At 40.3% G+C, this 14148-nt stretch overlaps 2 protein-coding genes across 2 annotated transcripts in view; one reads left to right on the top strand and one right to left on the bottom strand.

The window, feature by feature from the left end:
• Positions 1-14148, top strand: part of LOC139918094 (NHL repeat-containing protein 3-like) — a 296510-nt gene that overhangs the window by 236803 nt on the left and 45559 nt on the right. The gene's annotated exons all lie outside the window — the stretch shown is intronic.
• arid5b (AT-rich interaction domain 5B) overlaps positions 1-14148 on the bottom strand; it is a 136410-nt gene that overhangs the window by 110331 nt on the left and 11931 nt on the right. Inside the window, exon 3 of the mRNA XM_078290910.1 lies at positions 4325-4565. Within this exon, the coding sequence (XP_078147036.1) occupies positions 4325-4565 (241 nt within the window). The remainder of the gene's footprint in view (positions 1-4324; positions 4566-14148) is intronic.

The raw sequence follows: 14148 nt of genomic DNA, 5'->3' as shown, positions 1-14148 counted from the left end.
CTCCCTCTCTCTCTCACACACACACACACACATACACACACACACAGAGCTAGTAGGAACCAATTAAAGAAAAAAAACTGCAACCCCACATGCAATTTCCAGATCAAGGCGCTAAGCACAAAGCCTCAGAGAAAAATTATACTGCGGTGTTTTTCATGCTGATTTTCAAAACGTGTTTGTGAAGGAGCTGTACAGTATCCGGTCAACATCTTTCTAGTGTCTTTTGCAGCTATAATGGCAGGTCAGAGCGTCGGCACATTACTTCTGCCACCTCCTTATGACACATCTTAAGCTTTTGCCTCTATATTTCAGGGAGTGGAGTGAGACAGGTTGCATTGCCCGTACAGTATGTGTAGTATTCCACTGTGGCTTCCAAACTATTGCCTTTGCCTTTCTCTGCATTTGTTTAACAGTCAACAATGTAATCCATTCAGAACAGGGCTACAGGCCTTGCATGAGCAAATAGTAACGCTTGGCCCATTTTCTGAGCGTGTATAGCACTTTGAATTCAGTCTGTTGTAGTGAAGTTGCGTCACGTACTCGAATGTGTCTGTGTAGTGTAGACATGGAGAGAGGCTTTTAATCATGCTTTGGTTGAAGATTGAAGACGAGGCTGTTCTGTTTGGTTGTGAAATGACCGGAGGTTAAATCACCAGTTAATCAACACCAGTGTCAAACCTTTAAAACACCCTGACAAGTGGCTGAGGGAAAAAGCAGTACGCTAACATTTGTGTGTGCAGCCACTAGGGATGTTAATGATTAATCGACGATCGATTAATCACCATTAACAATTTGATCGATCAAGCATATATTAATCAATAATGTACGTTATGTGCTATTTCTCATTTTTTTCTGAAATGATTTACCGCCACAAGGGCGCAATTTAACTTTCACCGCCTATACAGAGGAAGAAGAAAGCCAAGCAAGCGGGCGGAAGCATTACACCCGAAAAGACAACAGTGTTCATTGTAAACATGGTAATATAAAGTTGAAATACAGCACCTCTACAAGCACAATGAAAGAGAATGCATTCCCCCGGCTGGCGAAGTTGGCGCGACACTATTTGTGCCTCGCGACCCGGGACAGCTGTTCCCGCGAAGCGTGTGTTTCAGCGGATGGACTGACTGTCACCAGGCTGTGCACTGGACTCATCCCTGACCAAGTAGATACGCTCTTATTCTTAAATAAACCAGTAGATTGTCGTGCCATTGTTTCCAATAGGCTACATAAACTGTGGCAGCGCCACAATATCGGCACGGCCGGCACAACATAAACAGTTAATCAATGTATAGAAATTGATCTAAATCGCTCTGTAATGCGTCTAATGTGCGCATCATGTCTTGTCTGTCATTTGGCGATGCAGTAGCTCTGTACTCAACCTGACAGTCCGTCTCCCATTCTGAAAACGTAACTTGATACTTTTCAATCGGACAATTCTAACGCTGCTCAACACTCAGAAAGTTAACATGAGTGCAGTGCAGAGACTTCATTGCATATTCCGCCAGTTGGGTTCTGTTGAACACAATGGAAAGACAATTTAAAGTAATTGACCCTAAAGAAAGTACATTTTCAGCCTGTGGGAAACACTGACGTCCGTTGTCGGGGGTCCCAACTCTTTTGAATTATGCTTGGTTGAGTAACTTGTTGAGTAGGCCTAAAGACAGGTGTAAAATCACACATTTTCTATTTTCTATGTCAAAAGCTGTTTTTTACATAATGATTAATCGATTAATTGGTCATTAACGTGACCGACGATCGATTAAGGAAATTTCTGAAAATTTGCATCCCTAGCAGCCACATAATCAGTGTGATTGATTAGCGATCTCTAGAGTAATCTTTACTTCTCTTGTTTCTCAAACCTGTAAAACAGGGCCCATTGCTCCTTGTGTACATACTGTGTATTACATCATTTCTGTGTGCTCACAAAACTATATTCTACGAACAGTGTCAACATGGAGCCCAAGCATTGGCTTTCGACATGCTACAACAATGCGAGTCTTATGTCACCGGGCAGGACACCCAGAAATAAAGAAAAACACAGGAAAAGACTTGTCTACTTTTCCTCCCTGGCTCTCATTTCTTTACTTCTCTATCATACCTGATCATTCTGGGGACACAAAAATATTTGTTATTGCCAAGGCGCTGTGGCTTTGATCCTCACTATTGATTAATGTTGGGTCATCTAGGAATTGAAGCTTATTCTACTGTTGCACTCACTGTGAGTCACTGTGGCTAACGGCGTCAGCTAAATGTAAATGTAATTAAGACCCAGATGCACGGAAGAGGCAGACCAACCTTGTCAGCATTGACGGAGTATATGATGAGTATACAGTATGTACTATGTACTAAGTGTTCTTTAAGATTATGGTTTTTAGTGACAGGCTGGCACAAAGATTAAAGGTCTGTGATATAAAATGACAGTAACAGGAGAAAATACAATGTTCTGACCGAACTCCATATCACCATGCCCTTTTGATGGCTAAAAGTCAGTCACAATGTGATATACTAGAGTAAACAAATTACAGGGGAATACCATTCAATTTAAGAATTCACATGGGTTACAATTACAGTATGGCCTAGGGGAGCCCAAACAGAAATAGTCAATAACTTTTTCCCCAAGCAAGAAACCAGAGAACGAAGACTGTGATGTTATACAGATGTATGTATCAATTAGGGATGGGCATTTTAAGTAATTTCAATATTCGAGTACTCGCATTAAATTATTATAGAGTACTTGAGTACTCGCAAAAAAAAAACTAACGTAAGAATATGGTCAGAAATTAACACCCAAGCGAAAATGCGGGTAGGGGTCCGTGTCCGACTGGAAACACACAAGCGGAACCAAAGTTTGGCTAACGCTAAACAGTTAATTTCGTAGGCTATAGGCCTGTAAGAATATCTATTACTATCTAATGCTTTCACATTTATGTAAATTGGCCAACAACGGAAAACAAGTGCAATTTGAAATTCATTTATTGAACAAACAGGCTACCTTGTCGGCACTTTGCAGATCAGCCCTCAATTTCACCGCGCTTTCCTCATACATCTTCTCCACTCTCGTAGCTGTTCGCTGCGATGGTAGCTTGTACTCCAGCTCAACAAACGCCATCAGCTCGTGGAAGCCTTCTCTTTCCACAAAGCTTAACGGGAGCATATCTCCGGTCATCATTTTCGTGATGAGCTGGCTAATCTTCTCTGCCCTGGTGGCATCACAACGGCGTGTGCTAACACTGCTAGCAAATGAGGTGGTGCGAGACTGCCTGTTATCTGTCTCCGCTGTTTTCTCCTTGTGCTTAATGCGCAAATGGTTAATCATCAAACTAGTTGTTCTATGATACGCAAGTTTAACGTTACATAGTTTGCACTGCACATTCATTTCGTCTATTTTGTCGAAATACTTCCAAACATCACTCTTATGCCTGGTCGCCATTCTGCCTGTAACGTTCGATCCTGTAACAATGCGTGCGCAGATCTATCATTTTTGCTAGCAGTCCCATCCAAAAAATGTAAACTTTTAATATAGAACAGGGTCAATTTACGTTTATATTTATTATATACATATATGTTTTTTTTATAAAGCAAAAAAAAAAATGCGAGTACTCTATACGTTGAACCGTTGAACGAATACTGATGTCCAAATCGAGTACTCGAGTACTCGAGTACTCATGCCCATCCCTAGTATCAATGTTTACATTCATTAATACAGACCAAACTATCCTGGGGCATAGTGATAACTTCAACACTGAAATTTAGTGGTATTCATCTCCAACACATTTCTGCTACCCAAATTACACATAATTTCCATGATTATCATGACAAATAGCACAATTTCCATGACCAGTTTTATAAGCGTCGCTGTTGTTGTTGGCAACAACTACAATTTGTAACTTTTGATAAAGTTGATAAAGGATCAATAATTCAGGTTTTACTGCCCCATATCACAAAATGACCATAATATATATGGGGGTTGATAGGGTTGTTGATCAATGATTACTTACATTTCTGGCTTTCAAAACGTGCTTTCTGGCCCGTACTCTGTCTTGGAACAACCCCCCCCCCCCCCACCCCCCCCAAATGCAATATGACTCCATCAAAAGGAAGTACATCTACCCACAGCCAAGCTTCACCATAAACACAAGCAGAAAAGCAGCACAAATTTCCTTAACTTCTTAAAACTTTTGGATATGTATGATTTTCCATATGTGTTCCAGGCCTGGAAAGCACAGGTTTCAAATTCCGCGATGCTTCCAGGTTTTCCATGACTGTCGGAATACTGATAATTACCAGCCAACTCTACACAGAAAGATGAGAGATCATTTCTTACCTAGCTCCGCCTTCTCCCGTAAGACATCTTTGAAGTTGAGGCCACTGTTGAGAGTTGAGTCCCGGTAGCGGAGGAAGGGGGGGTCTCTCTGCTCGGTCCTGCCCCCGTCTCGGTGCGCCACGCTGGGCTTCAGGGGCACGGCCTTCATCCCCCTGCTCCAGGTCCGGGGGTCCCACACCGTCCATTTGATCAGGTCCTCAAGTCGAACGATCACCTTCTCAGACACGGCGATGACCTCGTCCTGCGGCAGAAAGAGAGAGAGATATCAACTGTAGAGTGATAGCCAGCCTGGAAAGCTCCCATCCTGCATCTATTGTGTATCAGAACTGCAGAGTAGGGTTCGGACAATATTGGCTTTTATTTTCTGATATTTTGACTGTGTTCACACCAGAACATTTAAAAATAATTACAAGTATTCAGTGTTTCCCTCAGACTTTTATTCTTGTCAGGGCATTATATTGTTGTTTATTCTGGCACAAATTCAAATTTCCACTGCGCTGTATTATTTTTTTGCTTGTTCATAAATTGTGGTTATTTTCTAAGAGCCTTTGTTGGCTTTAAAGGTATTTTGGCTGGTGCAGAGTTTTCAGGGACACATCCATTAAAATGCAGTGTGTATCTGCAGACCAGCACAGCATATAGAAATGTTGGTTTACTGATCCATGCACACACACACACACACATACGCAGATGAGAATAGGCAGTCGATCTTAATGCAAATCATTTCACATAAATCACAGCATGGAAATCAATACATACCGACATGAACAAACACACACACACACACACACACGCATACACAGCATATGAAAGATGCCTTTTCCTGCTCCCTCCTCCCCCCGCTCTCTCCTGTTTTTGCTTCAAGGATGCTGACTGACTGAATTACCAAATCAGCTTTAATTTTTAATGGAACAATCTTGATATTGAGTGACCTCGTTACATTATGTATCTGCCGGCTGCCTGCCTGCCTGCCTGGCTGGATGCATCGCTGCCATCGAGGGCCTTGATCATTCTGAGCGCCCGGATTGCTTTGCCAAATAAATACATGATTCATTAAAAGGATGAGGCGATAAGGCAGAGGCTGGAGCCTGGCGAGGATGACGGGATGGTAGTTATTTAGAAGGCATACAGTAAACATAAGCACATACACTGATAAACACACTCCCACACTACGGTTACGGTACTGATATTTGGGGCTGATATTGTCCTTTTCTTAAAAATGGGATACTACACTGGTTGTCTATGGGAAGACCTTAACCTGAATTGATTCTAATGAGACATTTTGATCAGGTTCCACACAAGTATCAATGGGTTTCTTCTTCGTTGTCGTTCTTCTTCTTCTTCTTCTTCTTCTTCTTAATATTATCCTGGGTTTCAATGGAGAGTTTTAGTGTCTCATGATGGTCTACATGCTGTTTCAGAGGCTTTTCCACCCTGACAAGAATACAGTTCTCAAGGAGACACTGAATACTTGGAATTTTGGAGGGATTTGTGGGCATGAAAATGGCCAGAAAATGGCCAAAAAAAGGGCCAAATATCAGCTACTGTATCAGCAGCTTTAATCCAAAAATCGGCCTTCAAACTTCCACATCAGTCAAATCCTCCCCACGTCCTTACACAATTGCACTTTATGCATGCGCAGATAATAAAATCTGTACAATCTGCAGAGCAGGCAGACTTTTCAGAGGAAACTTGATCAGGCAATTTACACAACTACACTGTCACTCTTTTCTCTTTCACATCCCCCCTTTTTCTCTATTCCTCTATCAGCACGCCTTTGTTTTCTTTCTTCCTCCTATCTCTCTGTCCTCCTCTCCATTAAGCTGAAGGAGGCATTAACTGCTTTCTTAGTATTTTTCACCACCTTTCCCCCCTGCAAACACACATCACAGGGAATGCTGCTCCTTCCACAGGATTTGGCTACAAACATGCACTGCCGAGCTTTATATAAAGTAGACACACAACACACACACACACACACACACACACACACGCCGATGTACATTTGCACACCAGCTCTAGTCACGTAGGTTCCTGCTGATCATTGCATTTATAATTACTTTCCATTTCATGCACGGCAAATAAAAAGAATGAAAAAAGATGGTTTCTTTCTCTTTGAGACAACATCTAAGTAGTGAAGACACACATATCTATCTATCTCTATCATCTCCACAGAAATCTATTGGTCTCACCCGGGGGCACCGATTTATTATTTTCTCTTTTCGAGCTCTAACAGAGTGTAACATCTTTTTTTTTTATTTTAATTTTTGTAATAAGTTTCTTTCATTCTGCTTTCCTCTGGTTCACGTCAGTTCAATTCCTGCGTCAATTTTAGTTGATGTTTCAAATATAAGTAAATATTATTCCTACTCTAGTGTCATACGATGATTAAATGCTGTTTTAAGACAACCAAAACACACTGCATACCCTGGATAGTGATGTTATCTTTATAGGGGGAAAGAAGTTCCCACAACTATGCGATAGGCAGACCTAAGGAGAGTAACTTCAGTCTCAGCCTGGCAAGTGACTCATTAAAATAAATAGTGCTCTTGTCAAATGACTGTATTAAAGTTGGCTCCCACATCATTTACTTTATTTCATTCATATAACCTTTTACCAAAGTAGGGGGTAGGGTTAGACTGATTTAGCGGTTTGGCAATATAATAGGCCAATATTGTTATTTTTCTTAAAAATGGGATCTGGTCCAGTCTGATATGACGGATATGATGCAGTTTGATTGATTACATATTTATTGTAGAAATGATCAATACTACAGTGGTTGTCTATGGGAGTAGTAGTAGTAGTAGTAGTAGTAGTAATAGCATTAGTGTCCCATGGTCTAAATGCTGTTTCAGAGGCTTTTCCACCTTGAGAAGAATACAATTCTGGGGGAAACACTGAATACTTGTATATTTAAGCAATTTATTTTGGCATGAAAATTTTAAAATTTAAAGTATTGTCTGTTGGCAGCTTCTGTCTTACCTCAGTGCCACTGCTACCGCATCTATATGATTATACAGTGTCTGCAACAGTAGAGCTGCAGAGCTAAAAACATACATTCTGGATAGGCTAAGTGCCCTATATTTTTTAGCAGTGGTAGTTAGGGTAATTTTGTCTTTGGTCCCACATCCATTGCTATTTTGGTTTGAGTGCGGATTGCAACAATTAAACTTATCATATTTGGAAATGTTTTAATGGTATAAGGCTTTTTTTTCTTGTTTCACATTTCAATAAAAGTAGAAGGTTTGTAGTAGTAGTAGTAGTAGTAGTAGTAGCAGTAGCAGTAGCAGTAGTAGTAGTAGGTTTGTAGTAGTAGTAGTAGCAGTAGCAGTACCGGTAGTAGTAGTACTAGGATTGTAGTCGTAGTAGTAGTAGTATTAGGTTTGTTAGGAAGCTGAAGGATTTTTGGTTCAATTCCTGGTACCAATACTGCCAACTTGCAGTATTAAGAATGAAATACTTCCATGATGGCTTCAGGCAGAGTCATATGCCTTAGTGTTGTCAGATCATCAGTATCATAGTAGAGACTGTAGAGAAAATGATCTCATGCTGAAGATCTCTGTCTCTGTCTCCACTGGAACCCAGTTAGTGTATGGGAGTCCAATAAGTGAGAATAGCACTGCCTGAGGTACCAAGATCATACAAGTGTTGATGTCACTGGTCTGCAGACATTTTCTCACCTTCCAAAATGACAGACATGCTGACAATGGGACAGCTTGAGTTGTAAAGAGTTTGTTAGTTACTCATAGGCATTAGAGCAAATTGGATCTATTTTGACATTACATGGATGTATTTGAAGTTATGGTGCGGTAGAGGAGCTATCTTCACATTTAAGTCTTTCTATTACATAAGTCATGCTTTCTCTTTTGTTCATATTATCACCTTTCTTTCTTTGTCTTTTTTCTTTCTTTCAATTTTGCACACTGTGTACTGTAATCGTTCACATATTGTCTTTTCCCATACTCTCATATTGCATTGATTGTTGTATATTGCATGATATATTTATCATTTTGATGACTTTTATAGTTCTCTTCCTTTTCATAGGCCACAAATCTCATCTTTCTGTGTCAGTAAATTCTGCTGTTGCTGATACCACTGCTGCTATTTTACATCCGGTTAATGCTAGAAACCAGACTTTTCCCCACATTTGCATTCATGCATTTCTACTTGATACGTTCTAGTCTTTGAATTGTTGGTTGTGTATGTTTTTAGAACCCACATTTGTTTTATTCTTGCTTATATCCAATTTTTCTTTGCTGTATCCTATTTGCTGCTGCAATGACCCAATTTCGCCACAGAGACCAATTGAGTTACATCTAATCTAATCTAATCTATTTTCTTTCTTTCTTTCTTTCTTTCTTTCTTCCCAGCTTGTTGATTTTGGAAAATAAAATGAACTTCCTGTGTTTAGGTTTAGGAGTTGTAAAAAACATGACCTGGAAAAAAAGAGAAAGAAATCAGTGCAGATTGTATTTGTTTTTAACAGGTTTCCAGTTTTTGAGAGTCTTTGCAGAGCAGTTCCACTCAAAACAATCTGTTCCTTGTCATTACACAGCTATGAGTGTGTGTGTGTGTGTGTGTGTGTGTGTGTGTGTGTGTGTGTGTGTGTGGAATGGGGGTGTGTATACAAATACTACATGCACACATAAATACACACACATACACATGTGCATGTGCATGTACAAACGCATGGGGGAGTATCTTTAGAAATGAATAATCTAATGTTTTTCATGGGTTTTACACTTGTGTTGTTTTGCTAAAGTTGTATTTAGAATAAATGCTGCTTCTGAAACAGGCCAGTCAGAACAAAGTCATTTTGTGATGTAGAAAGCTGAATCTATTGCCGTAAACCAATCATCTTGGGGCGCAGCCTGTAGTACCTCCAGCCAATCAGAGCGAAGACTCCCTGGCAGCTAGAAGCGCCCCCAATACATCCTATTGCTCTTTAGACGGGAGAGGAACACTAGAGAAAACATGACTAAAAGTAATTAGAAATGATTTTCACATGGAAAAAAAAACTCACAGGGTTGTTTTGTAGACTCAAGGTAATGATATAAAGTTGTAGAGAAAGCAAACGATAACCCCCCTTTAACATAAGTACACACACACACACAAGCACAGTAATGAGTAATGAGTATAGTGCAGCTCAGTGGCAAGAGAGCCCCTGAAGCAGTGGCATGCTGGGAGCGTTTGGCTGGCTTGGCTCTGGGGTCAGAGCAGGAATTCCTCAGGTCACAAAGGATTTGTCCACCTGCTTCTATGCCTATTGAATAATCTAGCCGCTAACAGGGAAAATATGGAGACAATGAAGAGTTTGAGGGGAAGGAGGATGGCTTTCTGGGGCAGTTAGTGACTAAGTCAAAGTAAGTTAAATTGAAGCCAGCGAGCTAAATGACGTAGTTTAACTCCAAACAATGTTAAATGAATCTCTTTCTGCTCTGTTGTGCTCATTCTCCCTTTTCTCGCTACTATAACTTCTGTCTCCACACAGGAGGGTTCTTAAAGGGTTCTTCTTCTTGGAATAGTGGTTCTATATGGAACCATAATGATTCAAAGAACCCTCTGATTTGTGAAAATAAAACACTGGCAAATCAGAGGAAAGAACCCAGTGTAGTTCTTGAAGAGGTCTTCTAATACTGCTGGTTTGGAGCATTTCATGAATTCTTTATAGCATCATAAAGGTCCAATGTAGAACCATTTAGCATGGTGCTATGAATTCTAAAAGGGTTATTTACAGCACCATAAAGGGTTCTGCTGTGGTACAAGTCGAAAAAAAACATTCCCTGACACTATATAGAACCTTTTTTGTGTACCATACCCATTGTGGGCCCAGAATGGGGATAGCATGGCACTTTTGCAGTGGAAAAACTATTTGGCTACACTGGGAAAAAACTTTTGGTGAAATGAGACCCGGGGTTGAACAAAAAGTCAAACGTTTCCTGGAACTTGATGTTTTTATGTGATTAAAGAAACAATGCTGAGGCAACTCTTTGGGCACTGTTGCCCATCAAAGTAGCCCTGAAAGTTGCACTGTGTATCACTGTCTTGACAGACAAAATCCACCCTAAAAGAGCAAGATCCTTCAACAGGGTGATAATGCCTCAGCTACAAGAGGCATATTTTGGTAATGCTACCAGCAGGTATAAAATTAGACTCTGTGTCCAAAAAATATCTGCTAACACTTTACTTGAAGTGGTGTTCATAAAGCATTATAAGGCATCATAAGAACATCATAAGAACACTGTGAGTGCATGATAATTATTCTAATCTCAGCATGATATAATAAACACAATGTGAAAAACATGTAGGGGGTTGAATACTTTATGGGGCAAAAGTATAGTTCATGACATCATATTAAACTGCCATTTTCTGATGTTTGATGATTATATTGTAAAGAAAAGTCTCTGCTTCTAATGGGATTATAATCTGCTAGTAATGCATCACAATGCAAATTCAAGTAAAGTTTCACCAAATATTTACATGTGTCCTGGCATTTGATGTACAATAAGGGCTAAAATCCTCCCTACCACAGAGTAATAAAGTAAAAGCAAAAGTACACATAGCTTATGCTATTCATGGAAAACAACAGTCTGTTCTGTTACAACCTCAAGGACTGTTTCCTCCGATGTTTCACAATGATGTGAAGTATCATTATTACCAGATGAGATATGAGAAAGAGAGAAAAATGATGTGAAGGGGCTTTTTGTAACTGTTGCCTTTCTCACTCTCACATTCTCTCTCTCTCTCATCTGTGTTGCCAAAGCACATAAAAAAAACAAAGTATAAAAAAGTGAACATGAGATTATGATGATCTCATGTTGAAATGATTGAACAAAATACACAAGTGTATTATGTGTCCTGCAATATAGCACTGTGTTGAACATGTACCATGTTTGTATAAATGCATTCATGTGAGAAACTCTATGCATGTTGTACAGTGTTTCCTCTAGGATTTTTTTTAGCAGCGGGGGGAAAGGGTTTTGTCGTACCTGGGTGGTGCGCGCGCGTAGTACGCCGGCGGTCAGAGTGAATATCAATAGGTAATTAAAAAATATGAAATAAATTGACACTTGACTGCAAAACAAACTTTAGAACATACTCCACTCTCCTCACTTTCTGCCCTCTCTCCTGCTTCACTCTGCTCTCCTGCTTCACTCGCCTCCACTACTCCTGCCTGTCTACTTGTCTAATAAGGTTACATTTGAGAATGAGTAACGTTAGATAATTCTCTCACATCACAAATATTTGATCACGCAACCATTAAGAACATTAAAATATTGTAGTAGCCACCACTAACGTTACATATTTTAGAACCAGAAGGCATTTCTTTCCCTTCAAAACTTCGGGGCATAGCTAAGAACCTTGAGCCCCTCCCTAGCTAAAGTAACATTACCTGACTATCTTCCTCATCGACATCAGGCATCTTTCTCTTCTTGGAGAAATATTTTAACAAACTCATCTGAAAATGCAATCAGGTATATTTAATACATAGCTTATATAAACATCGTTGGCAATTATTTTACCAACGTTTATTGAAGTAAGGCTGCGTTCACACATAGCATTTTTTCCCCAACCGCCAGTGCCCTTTTCTCATTAAAAGCAATGGGAAGCGGCCGCAAGGCGCACAAAAGGCGGCCGCTCCCGAAAAGCGTTGCAGCTGCGTTTTTTTCGTCAGAGGGAAGCTCTTTCAAAAGTTGAGAAATGTTCAACTTTTCAGAAAAGCGGCAGGTGACGTGAACCGCTTTTTCCCAGCCGACCAATCGCAATGACAGAGACGCTGGCCGTTTCCCATAGCAACAACAAATATGGAGAAAGTGAAAGTGCCGGTGGAGAAATTGGACGTTGTAATAAGTAAATTTCCGTTACCGCAACAGCGATCATAAAGGCAGTATGGATTATACTGGACATGTATTGGAAATATCTGGTAAGCCTTTGCTTGTTGCACAACACTGTTTTGTCTGCTAGAAGAGCTAACCAGCTGGTTAGTGAGCTAGCAGCTGCTCAGCTAACGTCAGGTGACGTTGCCGTGATCCACTTTTTATTTCTCCTCACAAAAAGCGCTCCAGGCAGCGCTTTTTCCACATCAAAAAACGCTGTGTGAACGCAGCCTTAATCTACCTTTCTCTCTCTTCTCTTCTTTCTCTCTCTCCCTCTCGCCTCGGCCGGGTGTCGCCACTTCCTGTATCCGTCGTTTCAAATTAAAAGCAGAGTCGTGTAATTGCGACTTTCATGACATTCATTGCTGCAAAATGTATATAACGGAAACTCTGTTGTAATATTACACCTATACACACCTATAAATCTCCTAGCAACCACAATCCATTGGAGAATTGGCCATTCATTAATAATGTCTAAATATATAACAACCAGGCTAGAAGATTGTTGTGGTGTGGCTGTAGATCCATTCAGTAATGTTCTCAGTAAAAGTGAATAGTGTGATAAGGTGGATTTGTTTCCAAATGTAGGTTACTATGACACAGTAAACTGTCTTGTCTTTAGCTCTAGTCTCTACTCCAAAACACTCTGAGTTGTAGCTTGAGAAGAGTCAGCTCAGTTAACCTGAACTAACTGATGGTTTTTGGCATTGTTAGCTAGGTAATTAACAGGCTAATTTAGCAAAGCAACTGATATTAGTTTTGACATACACCTACTAGCCACTAGTAATGCTAGCTTCTACCAGATACATTAGCTAGTGCTCAAATCAGATGTACAAACAAGACAGTGACAGTTACGTGACCAGATGCTATGGTTAGCTAGCTAACAAGCTGATATTACTTAAACAGGCCCCAGTCAAAAACAGCACAGGAATTAACCATGTCTATTCAATTCTGTAGAGACAACCAAGTTAAGAGTTCAGAAACGCACCAACTGTTCAGAGCCACTGTTGCCAAGAGCTGTGGACCTTCAACATGGCCCCCTAGGGTGGGTTACGTCACCTGAAAGCCTTCTATACATATCACATTAAAGTAGTTAAAAAGACACGTTTCCACTTATTTTGCCTTGTGCATTGCATTGCAGCATGAGTAGACAAACATAGCTGCTAGCTCCCCTCCCTCTCTCTTATTCACACTAATCTCTTTGTATCAGTATCATAAAAACATGTCACCCTTGCATACTTGAAACACCAATGTCACAGCTGAAATCCAGTACTAACACCTTTAGAAAACAAAACAATCAAAGTAAAAGCGGTAAGAGGTGATGATCTAATTGGAAGTGTAAATACTTTTTTCCGGGCCTCTCAGACACAAACATGGAGCAAGGCCAGCGATGTTAGGAGGAGGCTGGATGCTTGCCATGACTCTTCTCTCTTCTCTCTCAGTCACAAGCCTGGCTCGCTATTCATCTAAATAACAACCGTGCACAGCAACAGCTTTTGGGACCTTTTGATGATTTTTGTGCTAATTTTCATGAAACTTCTTTTAATAACCTTTTAGTAGGCTATAAGTCATCTTACTAGCACTACACAGCACAAGCTCGGCCGACTGCAGGGGACAGTTGACAGATATCCATTAAAAAAAAAAAAAAACATTATCATAAACTGTTATAATTTGGTCGTTTTATTAAAGGGATGTTGAAGGGAGACGTGATATTTACCTGCATTCAAGTTTCACGGCCAATGTTGACCCATTCAAAAGCCATTGTGTATGAGGTGAAGAAATGAAAGTCAAGTCGTATGTATACTGGGGTAGCTACTGTATGCATCCATCCTGCATTAATACTGCATGACCCCCCCCACCCACCCAAAAACAAAACATCTTGGGGTTGTAACACCAGTGCTGCAGCAGTGATGCAAGCATGCAAGAAGCGGGATTCATGTAATAATC

This window comes from Centroberyx gerrardi, chromosome 20 (assembly GCF_048128805.1).
Source record: "Centroberyx gerrardi isolate f3 chromosome 20, fCenGer3.hap1.cur.20231027, whole genome shotgun sequence".
Classification (NCBI taxonomy): domain Eukaryota; kingdom Metazoa; phylum Chordata; class Actinopteri; order Beryciformes; family Berycidae; genus Centroberyx; species Centroberyx gerrardi.
Note: the sequence above shows the minus strand (reverse complement) of the source record. Positions and strands in the feature narration are given on the sequence as shown.